This window comes from Hyalella azteca, unplaced genomic scaffold, assembly GCF_000764305.2.
Source record: "Hyalella azteca isolate HAZT.00-mixed unplaced genomic scaffold, Hazt_2.0.2 contig11277, whole genome shotgun sequence".
Lineage (NCBI taxonomy): Eukaryota > Metazoa > Arthropoda > Malacostraca > Amphipoda > Hyalellidae > Hyalella > Hyalella azteca.
The window spans coordinates 650,535-663,399 of NW_025941278.1; the positions used below are offsets into that span (position 1 = coordinate 650,535).

Here is a 12,865-nt window from a genome sequence, read left to right on the forward strand (position 1 = left end):
ATTTCTTCGTTCCAGATTTTTAAAGCCATAAACCATCGCCTCTTCAGGGCACCTGCATTTTTTTTAAATAAACTATCCGCTTTTTGAAGACATTTTTTGCGTTTTCTAGATTACAGTCATTTTCGCACCGTGAAAAAATCACCAAAATAACGGCACTTCAAAAGTTTATTGCCAGACGTGGGAGGCAGTAACGCTGCAACATTTTGCCAAGCATGGCTAGAGGTGCTACCAGCCTATATAATAAATTCATTATAACCAATTTATATCACACAAGAGTCGATTATTTACCTTCTGATCAAGAACAAATTTTTAATTAATGTTCTTAATCACATTAGAGGATCGCCCAGATGATGCGGTCATTAGCCTCAATTAAATAGATGATAGCTTCCCGTTATTAGTGATGCTGATTAAATTAATAGATTGAAAAATTGATACTATAAATAAAACTTCGTCTCGTTGGTGTGCCTGACGGAATTGTTTACGATAAAACTAAATTTATCGCAAAAAATAAATAAATAAATAATAAAAGTTTTTCTCTGCGCTAATTATAGAATCCAGATTACGCATGCAGTTTTATATTTCAAATCTGGTTATGCAGATAATTACATTATCTATTATCTTCTTAGCGCATTTATTTATTTGCTTACTATACTTTTCGTATTGTTTATATTTATTATTATATTTATTAGGTCATCCATTGACTGCCACGCGATGTATTGTCTTTAATAAAGAAAACTGTATGTTATTATATAATTAGAGAAAAATAACCTCGTCGAGATAAGGAGCGTATAATGCATGGAAACTTGGAAATGCATAGCAAATGGTCATATTGATTTCGTATTTTCTTCTTGAAGCGAGAGAATATTTCGATAAATTTCAATTTATCACTAGAAAAGAAAAATTAATTGTGAAATAATATTTTCGATTATTCATTGTGCTGCAAAAATACTGTAAAGATATTTGAAATAAAAAAAAACCTGAGGCACCTTATTAACTTGCAATAATCAATGCGAGACGTAACAATGGTTTCAAATGGGAAATGCTCTGCTTTAAAATCAAAGTACCTCGATTCCAACAAAATTGGCCTTGAATTTAAAACCAAGTCAAGTGTCAGGCATTCATATGTTTGGCTGGATCGTTGATCACTTGCACTATACACTAATTGATACCCGGGGCCATGTTGCTCTGTCAAGCGCAGCACTTCGTTGTAGGTCACAGTATTCATAGGCGAAAAACTCACACAAAAATTGATGGATATTAATAGTGATCATAATATTGACTTTACTCAAATTATAAGGAAGAAATCTGATAATTAAATGCAATGGAATTGGCCCCGAATGGGAAAAAAAATAGGAATGTACTTTGTTTGACAAAGTACATTCAAGTCAACCCTTTTTAACATTGTGAGGCTTCTTGAAACTATTAAAATGGATCAGCCGTCTATAAATAAGCTAATTTCTTTATTAATAATATGAAATAATCCTACACTCGGAAGAGTAAGTGGGTCAAGGCAACTTATTTGCAAGAATCATCGACCCTGTTTGGGCTGTCATCAACGTTGCACGTTAATTAAAATAAATGCATTCATTTTTAGACAAGCAATTCAGTCTCTAATTAAAAAACTGAAATGTCAGATGACTCACTCATTTCCCTAAAGTTCATATGGATGCTAGCTACTGTTACGATAGGCTAGTGATGATATCGAACTATGTCGGGCGGTGATGGAAGGCGCAACCTGACTGATTATATATTTCTAGGAAAGGGATTGATTGCACGACTAAGTGCGTGAGGGATAAGTAAGACACTCCTTTATAAAGAACTTATCTTGTTACGGGAAGGATAGAAGAGAGTTATATAAGTGGTATACGGCTAAGATGTCGGCCGTTAGGTCGGAGTTACTCTAACGCGAGTTCATGGTGCACTGAGAGAAATGGGCGGGTCTGGATGACCCACTTTGATGAGTCAACCGCATCCAAAAATGAAGTACTTTCATGAAGTACTGTCAGTTAATGGGGACTTTAATAATATGCCCAGCAGCCATTTTATAGAATCACGGCTTCCGCCCACTACTGAGGTCTTGAGTGCGTGATGTGGTCCATGCTGACTCAGGTCTAATACTTTTCCATCAATCTCTACCACGTCTAGTGAACATTACATCTCAATTACAGATGATCTAATCTTCGAATATAATTATAATGAATAGATTGAAACGTCTGTCTGTCACGGGACAACTGCAATAATATTAAGTGGTACTTCAAATACGAGTTAATTTTATACAGTATCAAGTTATTTCTTTTGCTCATCGGAGCAACAACAGTGATGCTCAATGCATCGAAGTCGGTAGCAAGCGCCGGACGTTGTGATAACATAAATAGACATCCTAAAAGAAATACAGGATGCATATGCATGCTTTTCAGTGCAGAAATCGAATAGTTTGTTAGACTCTTCATGTTCGTTTATGTTGAAGGTAGATCTATCGTTAACTAATTAAAACGTTCAATATAAGTAGGAGACTTGTTTGTTAAAAAATTAAAAGTATAATTTTTTTGGAATTAGTACGAGTAGTTCAATCGTTTATTAAACACTTTCAAATACGTTTTATGGAGCAGATCACGAGTTTATTGTACAATCTGTTTTAGATGCTATGCAGGAAGTTGAACCATTGGAATACTTTTACAAATCAATCACACTAGAAAAGACAATACACGATTACGTACAAGTTATGCAAGAGCAGTTGAATTTCTGTTATTTAATCGTGATGGAGTTTGCCAGAAAAAGAATAGTCTATCAGAATTCTTAAATTACTGATTAAAGTTTGTGAGTAGCAGAGTTCAAAATTGTGAAATCTAGAAAAAACATGACGCCGTACTTTTTAATGTTTTTACTGTGGAAATAAACAATGGTAACGGTGAGACCATTCATGTAAGGATTATGGGTAGCGTTCACCGCAATTGTGTTCATACATGCAAAGGCATCGTTAAAGAACCAATCGATCCCCAATCCTATTATTATGTACATTCTTGGGGTCAATTTTACGATCATCGGAGAACTTACGATCACAGGAATAAAGACTGAGAATGTAATAAAAGTTAACTCATTTCGCAGCTGCTAGTATAACAACGTCGATTTTACTAGCAAAGACTTGGCATTATGGCGACATAAGCGGCGTTCAAATTCTTGTAAATAATTGACAAATCATAAATCCGCCTTCCATTCACGTTAAATTTTCCAAATAATTTTACCGAACGCAAGCGCGGAATTCGAGCTTCATCGTAAAACTGTACTAAAACTCACACAAAATGTCAGCGTAAGAGTTTTGACCTCAAGTTAACTCACCATCAATGCTGCACTACTATAATCGTGGATTATATGGGCGTCGTATAATCGTACGGCTTAAAGTCACGATGCGCATTGAGCAGTACAAGCTTAGCTCCGCCTCGCACGACTGGCTGACTGGAGCCTGAAGTGGCTGATGACTGACAGGCTGGCTGGCTGACAGCAGTGTGAGGTGGCTGATGACTGACAGGCTGGCTGGCTGACAGCAGCGTGAGGTGGCTGATGACTGGCTGGCTGGCTGGCTGACAGCAGCGTGAAGTGGCTGATAACTGGCTGGCTGACTGGCTGACAGCAGCGTGAGGTGGCTGATGACTGGCTGACAGGCTGGCTGACAGCAGCGTGAGGTGGCTGATAACTAGCAGGCTGGATGGCTGACAGCAATAAGAGGTGACTGATAGATGGCAGGCTGGCTGGCTGAAAGTAGCATGAGGTGGCTGATGACTGACAGGCTGGCTGGCTGGCTGAGAGTAGTGTGAGGTGGCTGATGACTGACAGGCTGGCTGGCTGACAGCAGCGTGAGGTGGCTGATGACTGACAGGCTGGCTGGCTACAGTAGCATGAGGTGGCTGATGACTGACAGGCTGTCTGGCTGGCTGACAGCAGCGTGAGGTGGCTGATGACTGACAGGCTGGCTGGCTGACAGCAGCGTGAGGTGGCTGATGACTGGCAGGCTGGCTGGCTGACAGTAGCATGAGGTGGCTGATGACTGACAGGCTGTCTGGCTGGCTGACAGCAGCGTGAGGTGGCAGATGACTGACAGGCTGGCTGGCTGGCTGACAGTAGCATGAGGTGGCTGATGACTGACAGGCTGGCTGGCTGACAGCAGTGTGAGGTGGCTGATGACTGACAGGCTGGCTGGCTGACAGTAGCGTGAGGTGGCTGATGACTGACAGGCTGGCTGACAGCAGTGTGAGGTGGCTGATGACTGACAGGCTGGCTGGCTGGCTGACAGCAGTGAGAGGTGGCTGATGACTGACAGGCTGGCCGGCTGACAGTAGCGTGAGGTGGCTGATTACTGACAGGCTGGCTGGCTGACAGTAGCGTGAGATGGCTGATTACTGGCAGACTGGCTGTCTGCAGGTGTGTAGTGCGGCTAATAACTTTCTGACCTGCAAATAATATTATTATCCATTTAAAGCGTGAAAGTTTACCATTTTACCAGCGTGAAAGTTTTTTCCAAGTATCACTAGGGAGTAGGGTACTTTATGCAGTGGAGTTAATAGTAAGTCACAAGTTACGGCTAAACTAATCTCTGCGTTGAATGCCTGGCAATGAGGCAACACAAGCGCGCCGCGCTCGACTATTCGATATTTTAATGAGAAAAGCTGCTGGAAATTTTGGGAAAATTGGGGTCGGCCAACCAACAGTGACCACTGTTAATCAAACCGTAGTTTAGCTCTAGGAAGCAAATGCGACGTGGGTTGGGAGCTCGGTACGAGCTTACACTGAATACACGTTGCAATGCTATTCCTTCCGACAAGTCAGCTAATCATCAGGATAGGCTTTAATTAATACGATTAGCAGCTGATCAATCGTACTGCAGCCGATCTATCGCATTGCAGCTGGTCCATGTTCACTTCTGATGATCAATCGTTCGGTAGATCAATCAGCTGAGATAACTGCACTTAAAATCGTGGCCTGTATTAGCATCAAACATCATTTGAAGAAAATGGAGGTCCATCTCAGCTGGAACTGAATTTCAGTGAGCATTCTCGTTAATGCTGAAGATTTAACGCGGTTCAAAATCGGGATTGTTCGAGTTTATAGTTCATGCAAGAATGTATTTTACATTAACATTTTATTCAGAGTAAGACATGATGAACTCGAAGAGAACACTTGGAACCGTTCTATAGACGAGTTCCATTACTAATATTTATCGGATAATAATCTGAAGACAAAACACTCCAAGGAATAAAAATGAGTCCAGTTTTACCGCTCAGCTAGTTGGGGTAACTCGATCTAGTGTATAAAGAACCATTAGTCTACAGAGCGGTTATTATAGTAAGCAAATGTTTAGGATATATGCAGTCAGGTCTGCGATAAAATAATGCTTGGATATTAGCGTGCGCAAAGGTTGTGTAAATCCCAAAGCTTTCAGACGAGCTTTGAAGAAACACCCTCATTATTGGAAAACAAATGACACCTCGGCAGGGAAGTAGGCGGTTTTTTTCTCTTTGAATCGAAAAATGTTTGAGAGTCCCATTAACTGGGAAGCTTTGTTAGAGAACTTACGAACGGAAGCTCGGAAGTAGCAGTTCCATTGTTCCAGCCAGAAAAAAACTTAATAAGGGAGAAAACTGAGCCTTTTTGAAGTTACTTGAACGTTAACACGTTGACTACGATTGCTTCATCTTGTACAATTATTTCATTTTTTGTACTTTTTTTAAGCAGGGTTGCCAGACGGTAATTTTTCCGGACAAATTCCGTGATTTAGTTTTTCTCAATTGCGTTGCCCGGCTAAAATTTATGATAGGGGTACTTCCTAATTAAATTTTAAATACTGCAAACAGAAAATAAATGGAATTTTTCTAGCGGAACCTACAAATAAACTAGTACATTGAATTATCGGCTTTTTTTGGTCTTTTTTGTTCTCGGATTTGGCTGATTTTAGGTAACCTGAATTATGTACCACTACCTCCTGGAGAAATACATTTCGTGGTACGCATATGTACCAATACGTAGTCAACGTGTTAAACTGGCAAAACAAATTAGTAAAATTATTAGTAGTATAGCTTCCGCACTTTGTAAAAAACACAACACAGATCAAAAAGATCGGGGTCTCGCATTCAGGAAATTCGCATTTAACTTGACTACTAACTTCTCCGTTCATCCAATTTTGGGCTTGGTTTGGAAAAACTGCAATATAAGAGATCCGACATTTTTCAGCGTTGAAGGGTTTACAGCGACAGGCCTCGTACCTTTCAGCTAAAGAGCTGTCTTCTTTCATGATCTTCGTAAGGACTGCGTAGTGCAGGACCGACCATCTTTCAACGTCTGCGCAGAGTCTCGAATTTTAAGGTCGCTCGTGGACCGGCAAATAATCCTCTTGAAGGACCAAGCCCTCCGTTCTTGTCTTCTCTCCTTACAAAATCCGGCAGACAAGGCGAGAAATCGAGCAGAAAGTTGCCTGGAGGAATCGGTGTCATCTCTGGCGCAGTTTGAACTCTTCAACTCCGCTGACTCTTTCTCGATGAAGCTTAACAGGAAGATCAAAATCTACTGTTATGGCGAAAAAAATATGTGAATCTCAAGCATGCAAATCTAGTGGAAACATTTGATAGCCAATCGACTGAATATGGTTGAACGTCTTTTACTATTAAATTATTCGAAATGGACAAATCTTGGAGAGTTTTCATTCAAATATAATTTAACTTTGATGATTGCACTAAAGTAGATGAGACTGCGCATCGGATTTGAGAATGACATGAACATTTTCTGCTTTCTCAGCCCAAAAACTATTATCTTGTATATAGTTATGTCATGTTTACGTTTATTTATGGATTTGAAAATTTTCGAAATGTCATTTCATATTATATCAATCAAACTCTGACTCTCAGCTTTTTCAGGTGAACTTCTTGACGCTTGACAGTATTTCTATTCGATGAATCAACAACAACAAAAAAAAAAGAGCCGTGAGCCTTGGCGAGCTTCAGTAACGACTCGTGTAAGCCTCATTGCCATTCAAAGAAAATGGGTTCCTATTAAAGTGGACATTTGGAGCGGTTTTTACAACCATCACAAATATTGGGAATCGATGTCTGATAACGGCCGTGGCTTGCCAAACAAATGGCTGCCTTATCTAAATCATCGTATCGTAAATGACCTTACGAACACAGCGAGTTCTCTGTAACACGAAAAATGAACTCACCTATAGAAGATAAGCGCTGCTTCGCGACGATGAGTTGTCATCTGAATTGGAGTCGATTTTTCAGGATAGGATTCCAATGTCGATAAAACTTTTCTTGACTTCTTAAATTCATGCAATGCAAACGCAGCCGGGTTTCACTTCATTCAAAACATCTTTATTTTTGTGAACGATTTTGTTGCTAGACTCACTTATTCACTCTGTTCAATAAGCCAACATCCCCGTCGATAAATCCAAGAGACATGAAACGTTCGTTTGAAAACTTCCACTGCTCTCTCCACACTTTTGGAGGCTCTACGTTACCGCTTTTTGTGAAAGGAACAATGCAGACTAATACAGTCATCCGTCAGGCTGACATAGCGGAATTTTCCTGGACGTGACAGGTATTTGTTTTGGTGCTCGGGGCTTGAGAACAACGGGGGATCGTCAGGCTCATGAATACTGGACGAGTTTTGCGCAACAGCTGTTAGGTTATATGGCTGCGCTCGAGACGTGCTTGAATTTTTGATCCTTTCATTGATGGCTATGAAAATGCTGATGGATTGCTTCTGCATGCAAGCTGCAATTGAAGACAGGTTTCGAGTCGAGTCGATGTAATTACGAATGGGTTTTCTCGTGTAATATTTACTTAGGGGCGTTTCTTAGAAGAAAAATGTCTCAAAGAAAATGAAGATACACACGATTGAGTGGAAATTTACACTACGAATATTAACCGTCTATGCATGCAATTTTTCAACACTTTAATACGTACCTTATTTTTCTTCGCGCGCCTTTTTGTCACGTCACGAATTATAATCAATTCCTCTGTAAGCTTTAGATGTGAAGACAAATGAATGATTTCTTATTGCTAGCTCTACTCTTTTATTTAAATGCTTCAATACTCCGTGGTACTAATAATTGTTAACAAATTCGAATGGAATAAGAATTATTGATATAAGACTTGCTGACGACTAGATTCTTAGAAAGAAACTTCCATTTTATGATCCAGTCTCAGTGAAGTGATGTCGGAGGGATTTACAATCTCTAACTGGACGGCCATACCGAATGAAAAACCTGCAAGATTGCTACAATTCTGATGTCAAAAAATTTTCCTGGCTGAGCAGCCGCCTCGTCTCGCGGGATTGCATCGGCATTGGGCTTCAAATATCACAATCAGGTTGCACAAGCTTGCATCGAAAAAGTCTCGTCGGCTGGCAAATGGACTCTGAAATTTTCCATTCAAAGTCCAATGGATGATGAGAGGCAGTCGAGTTAGTCCGCCGCTAGATTCAGGACAGATGCAAATCGCAACTGATGCAAGGACTAGCTGCCAATGCAACATCTGATTCCACAGGAAAATGGTTGGCCAAATTCTTTGTCTTGCGTAAATCATGTTTCTGCCGTGATTGAAGGAAATTTGATTTAATTTCTTTAATTTGATATATTCCAACAGATATTCTTAATTTTAGAAAAGATTTAACGAAGACTCTACATCTCGTTGAGCTCATAGGCTCTACTAAGTTTATGGTGCCCACAGCATTATCAACAACAATAATTATTATTTTTTCTGTAGATCATTCAAAGAGTTGAAATTTATACTTCAAATTCTAACTTTCGACCACCATCACCAAGGAATAATGTCTGATTTATTTCGCTTTGAAGCTCATTTCTCTGAAATCATTATCATTTCGCATGATGTTCCCTCTTTAGCTCAGGTATCCTACCCTGTTAATACGAGTATTTGGAACTCTATGTAATCAATTTATGTTGATGTGTCGACTTATCTCAGTTATCTTACCAAGGTGATATTTGCAGAAGGGTTAATCCAAGCTAGAACAGAAGAAGGCAAATAAGACGCGTCGGAGGAGCAGGTATGAAGCCGTAATGTCCGCTTTGGGCGCAGATCGCGTTTCAATTTCGCTGCCACTGTGCTGTGTCCTACTCTGTTTTCCTGCACTCTAGAAGTTAATGACTATAATTAGCGGAAAAATGAAAGTTTGTCTTTAATGCTAATTACAGCATTATTATATACGACCAATTACGCATCTCCTACCAACCGATAAAAACAATTAAGGTCCCTGAACACTGAACTTGCCAGGCAATAAAGCATATGACATCTGCACTTTATGTTCTCGTTTGCTTAGGCGCGCAGCTTCTGATTAGCTGCACAGCTTTGGCCTCGATTACAGCTTCTGATAATTGCGCTCCGAGACGCTCGCAAATCTAACACAATTATATCGTGAGAAGATACACAATATCCTCGAATGCAGAAGCCAACGCTTGCCGAAAATTTTGTAATTAAAGGGTCATCTATTCTCACCCAGTTAGAGCCGTCGTTATTAGATAACTCCAGAGCAAATTGAATTCTTTTTATAGGATGTTACAAAAAAGGAAATATAAATAAATAAATTCACCACATATTGTGCAAATATTTTGTCAAATAAATAAACAAGCGGATTTAAAAAGTAATTTCATTTCTTCTATATTTACTTATGTCAGAAAAGTTTCGGAACGAATGCCGTAATAAGGATGGTTAAAATTGTTGTTGCAAACAATATCTGGTATAGTCTTGACAACCTTAATTAATAGGTTTTAGTGTTGAAATTGTGTTCGTGAAGCAAAAGTATCTTTGTCTAAAAGCCTCTTGATTTAATGGTGTTTTCCCGTCGATTTTGGCCAGACGTGGCAACCCATCGTTCCTCCACCTATAATCCACCACTCCAGCATGCAACCATCGATGTGCCATCCTTATTTTTTAGCAGGGTAGATTATCCATGAGCACTGAAAATATTCGTTCATGCTGCATTTTGTATAAACTCAATCGTTCTAAATTCACTGTAATGTTAAATTGTTTTTCGGTCCTCACATATAAAATTACTTCTTTATAAGGACCAAGTTCAATGCTTGAATACAGAGTAACTTCTAACGGAGAATAACTATTTTTTTGATGTCGACAATAGAAGTGATTTTCCATTGTCGGTTCATGATTCAGAAATGTTTCATTTCCCGAAGTTGGACCAACTTTTGATGCTCGACGCCTCATGAAAAGTTGTTGGGATTCTATCATCACAGCTTTTATTCGCGCTCTTTGGAAATATATACCGCTTCTGATGTGGCTTTATTTGAAGAACTGCGCGTAAATAGAATTAATTTCACGGATAAACCCGACTCTAGTCGTTAGCAGCACGATGTGTTCATGATCATGGGTGGAATCTGGAAATTAGTGAATTTGTTATTTAACCACCTTTGCCAAGGTTATATTAAAGTTTTTAAAGCCAGTTAAGAATTATATAGTAAGTTACTTCTGAAATCCAATTGTTCATCTATATCCTGATCATTATAAACCGGTTAATTACTAGACAAGCTAGGGTATTGATGGTGACACAGGTGTTCAGTCTTTGACTAAGACTTGAATGCGGATTCCACTTGCGAGAATATATATAATTGTACGGCGAGGTAATGAAGCATTAGTTTCTTCGATCCAATTAGCCCTTGCACGATACTTTTTAATTTTATACTTTATTAGAATGGAATCTAACCTCGTACATAATCTTGAATTTTTTTCCGAAAGGTATTCATGATATACAATACGGAAAGCTGGACGTTAAAGGGATTCATGGGAGCTGTTCGAGCCTATCTAAATTGAATGTTCTTATCAAAGATTAATATTCGTATCATGGTTGAATGTTAGCATCATGGCGTAGCGCTGTTGCGGGAGAGGAGGCAACACATATGGGCTACCCCAACGGGATAGTTAGAAAGAATGAACAAATTATATAAATGAAAGCATGAACTATATATTTAGTGAATAATGTATAAAAATGAACAAGCGAATCCATGAGAAGTACATCAGTAATAAGCTTAGGTAGCTATCAGACGGTAAACCAATAGTTAAACATTGAAGAACATTAAATCTGGCTGGGTCCATCCGCAAGATCATCTGTGCTGTCGCCGAGAGGAAGTCAGTTCAGCGAAAATAGACAAGTCAAATCCAATCAAGGTGTGGGAATCTAGCGGAGGAGCGCAGTGCTTGCCGAGATTACAACGGGGCTCTTGTCCAACGTTGCCAACAAGTTGCAGCTTCCTGCTACGCTGTTCGACGAGTGGGAGGGAAATGTTCAAATCACCGACCAAGTCCTGGCGACGTACAGTGCCGGAAGCGTTACCGTCTTGAGACTGGCACTTTAGCTCCGATTGCCTGCAGCCGCACCCGTCCATGGCCGACGAACGAATCAACCAAAATATAAGAACTGCTCCCGTCCAGGCAGGCGGCTCCATCGAGAGTGAGCCAACCCCGGCTCATGTCCAATTTCAGCTCCGAGTAATGCGTCGGAAAGAAAGAAGAAGAGCGCGAACGACAGAAAGTCGGACCGCTACAGCGCGTACCCAAAATAAAAATCGGAAGTTGATTTTTGAATTCTGGTATTAAAAATTTGCTTTCAACTCGTCAAATAGTTTTTTCATTTATTTAAACAAGAACCAAATTATAGTTTTAATGTAAAACCTGGATTTGAACGGGTAATTCAGTTATTAGCATTCAATAATTTTATTTTTACTTCGGGTACCAGTATACAGTTACCATTCTAACAGTTGCCGTAATTACAGTTTCCAATATATCAGTTGCCATTATAACAGTTACTATTCTAACAGGTACCGTAATAGCAGTTACCATTATAACAGTTGCTGTTATTACAGTTATCATTACATCATTTACATTACAGTTACATCAGTTACACTTATAACAATTACCGCTATTACAGTTACAGTTACCATTTTTACAGTAGCAGTTATAACAGCTACACTTATGCCAGTTACAGTTATAACAGAGAGGCCATACCTCGCCAGCATGAAGATGACATTAACAGCAGCACTTGACTATAAATCAAACGATATTGCAGCGTCGAGAGCAGCTCGACTCTTGGGTTACGTGCTCGCTGCTGACTAGATTGAGGAGACATGCGTCGTATGTTGCGACGTGCATTGAAACTCATCAATAGCCTCTTGAGTGTCAAATTAAACTCTTTGACAGCCTAGCATCAACCATTTTATGGACACTGATGACTAACACTCTTCGGAAGAGTGAGATTAACAGTTAACTGGACATATTATGTTCACGCCTGAATGTTTTCTGGACTGTAGAGATTGGAGGTACAAAAAAAAAATTATAATAGTGGCCAGTTGCACAAATTAAAATTCATTCTATGAGTTCCTCAGAATGTTTAAGTTACACCTAACAGTGCCTTTGCTACTTTTAGATAATAATTGAGATATTACGTGCTGAGAGATGATAATCTCCGAATTAGAAACGCTCCCTCACAAATTTAGATCTAAAAACTTCAGCTAATAGATACTAACAGTAATACCTCGCAGTGTTCGCATCGCTGCCTTTCCTTGGAATGAATTCGCAAGAAGTCGAAGTAAAACAGTTTCAGTCCGAAAATGTCTCTCGGCAAGAACCTGGCGCTTATATTCGCGTTTATAGGCCGGCATTCGGCCGGCATGCCATTTCCTTTATACTGTTAAGTGCAGAGTTGCAATCATGGCCTCTAAATAGGCCCCAGTATTTCTTGAAACGGTATAAACTCAAATGGAAGTTGGATTTGAACGTTGTGTTGAAACTTGGACGGCTTCAAATTTTGATTAATTTCATGGGGCAGAAAGAGTAATTTCGTAGCCATCCTAGGT

At 39.6% G+C, this 12,865-nt stretch overlaps 1 protein-coding gene across 1 annotated transcript; it reads right to left on the reverse strand.

Moving 5' to 3' along the window:
* Positions 1–3,365: 3,365 nt before the first annotated feature.
* On the reverse strand, positions 3,366–11,458 carry LOC108678783 (uncharacterized protein SPEM3-like). Its single transcript, XM_018167251.1, has 2 exons — positions 11,312–11,458; positions 3,366–4,367 (listed from the first exon to the last, which is right to left on the reverse strand). The coding sequence occupies exons 1-2, from the start codon at positions 11,456–11,458 to the stop codon at positions 3,366–3,368; spliced, it is 1,149 nt and encodes a 382-aa protein (XP_018022740.1).
* Between the last annotated feature and the right edge of the window lie 1,407 nt (positions 11,459–12,865).